This window comes from Nannospalax galili, unplaced genomic scaffold, assembly GCF_000622305.1.
Source record: "Nannospalax galili isolate Female #2095 unplaced genomic scaffold, S.galili_v1.0 scaffold57, whole genome shotgun sequence".
NCBI lineage: Eukaryota > Metazoa > Chordata > Mammalia > Rodentia > Spalacidae > Nannospalax > Nannospalax galili.
In genome coordinates this window covers 384026-386134 of record NW_008340555.1, presented here as the reverse complement: position 1 = coordinate 386134, position 2109 = coordinate 384026, and the positions used below count along the sequence as shown (strand labels likewise).

The following is a 2109-nucleotide window of genomic DNA, read 5'->3' as shown; positions in this document are numbered from 1 at the left end:
TAGATAGATGATAGATAGATGATAGATAGATAGATAGATAGATAGATGATAGATGATAGATAGATGATAGATAGATAGATAGATGATAGATAGATAGATAGATGATAGATAGATAGATAGATGATAGATAGATAGATAGATAGATGGTAGAGACATATAGATGAGGACAAAGACCAGGTGAAATAAGACTAGAAAATTGTTAAAATTGTTGAAAGACATCAGAAGAGGATGAATGCAATTCTTTCTACTTTTGGTCCAACTGGAAATTCACATTAAAAAGTGTTCTTCCACCCAGAAGAAAAGAAAAAAGAACATGAAGAACTATAGGGTGATTAATTTCAGTACAAGTGTTGTCTTCAATTTTAAAAATATATTTCAACCATTGATTCCAGTACATCCTGATGAGCACAGTTGTCAAAGGAGGGTTAGTTTCTGACCCATTCGGGGAACAAATTTCTCTTATCTGGAGTGATGTCTTGCCATCTAACAGGTAGATGATGTTAGTCACATCATTGAGCTTTCTGGGGATTAGGTTTCTTTATCTACGAAAAGAAGTTGTCTACCTTCCTTTGCAGGATAATACCTATGGGATGTTATAGTAAATGTTGTAGGGCTGTCCATATACAAAAGTAACATTTATTAATTTCTGATCATTGTGCATAATAACATGATCAGTTTGATAAGTTAAAGCTCCATTGGCTTTAGCTCTATGAAAGTAAGAATTATGTGCTCTTTCTTGTGGACCACCTCCTTTCTGAGGGCTTCATCAGATGCAATGTAGAGGGTGAACCACTGTTCTTCAGGGAGGTTGGCCACCACAAGCCACTCTAGCAAGATGCTATACACTGTTTGCTTGACCACTCTCAGGTCAATTAGGCATTGCCCTCTGAGGAGTTGGGAAGAGAATGGGATCCAGGCAGGGCCTGTGCAGGCTGGATGTGGACGGGGATGATGAGGGTGCTCCTGCCAATGGAGTTGGAAGCCATGCAGGTGTAATTGCCACTGTCTATCAGGTGAGCAGCTGGAATTACAAGCTGGGACAAAACAGTATCTTCTGTGGTAGATGAGACCAACACTGGGTGGAAAAACAGAAAAAATAAAACAGTTGTGCATTTTCTTGATAGACAGCAATGCTAAGCTTTGTTAAAAGTGATGACCATTTATTACGCATGCACCTAGTGTCAGGGGTCCTGTACCTAGAAACCCTATAAGGCAAGTGTGTGGTTTTTATATAAGACGAGGATTGGAGAAAATCTACCAACTCACCCAGAGGTGTTCAGAAGCAGCAAGTGAGCCAATTCCTACTAAGAAGACCACATTCTTTTAGCAACAGAAGTTACTCCCATCTTGACCTTGCTAAGCCTAACTTCATGTTTTTTGGAAGAATTTTCAAAGTTGTGTCATTGAGCGATATTGTGAGTTCCAAAGAAGTGCCTTCTTATTTCCCAGCTGTGTAGTGCCTCAGATACCCGGGTTCCTGCCTCTTAGCAAGTATGTTATCCTAAGCAAAGTGTTTAACTCATTGCAACCTCATCTTCTTTGTCAGTGGAATGAGATAATATTCACTCTACATGCTTTATAGTAAATATCAGTAAGTCTTACTTGTTATGATTTCTGGGAGATGAGTTATAACACAGTATCAAGAGTGATTATAATCATATAAAAATCATATAAAAGAGCATATAAAAAGTCAATCTCATATGAACATGTGAAAATTGCCCTGTTCTGACTTTTTTCTAGTTCCCTGTCTAGAACTTGTAAAGCTAATTACTCTTGCCTTTACTTCTCCTTCACATCTCCTATTCATGACTTTCTTTCCCCTTAGAGACAAGAGTTATGCAATTTGGGAGTCTTTTAGATAGACGCATGAAGGGGTACTCCAATTGCCTCACCCTGCATCCCTGTTCAGCATGGAAGAATCCAGAGTGGTCTGCATGCCATTCCCCATTGGCAATTTGGGTAACCTCTTCAGAGGATGGCATGATAAGAATAGGAGGTAGGAATTGGCTAGGCAGTTAGGGTAAAAAGACCCCAAGGAAAGTAGCCAGTTTCTTGGCTAAAAGTCACAATGTCCTTGGGCCTGTTAGCAACATACTCTGATACAAAGTC

The 2109-nt window shown here is 39.2% G+C and overlaps 1 protein-coding gene across 1 annotated transcript in view; it reads right to left on the bottom strand.

The window, feature by feature from the left end:
* Positions 1–684: 684 nt before the first annotated feature.
* Lrit2 (leucine rich repeat, Ig-like and transmembrane domains 2) overlaps positions 685–2109 on the bottom strand; it is a 4201-nt gene continuing 2776 nt past the window's right edge. Inside the window, 2 exon segments of the mRNA XM_008835599.1 lie at positions 685–875; positions 878–1075. Coding sequence (XP_008833821.1) covers positions 685–875; positions 878–1075 — 389 coding nt within the window.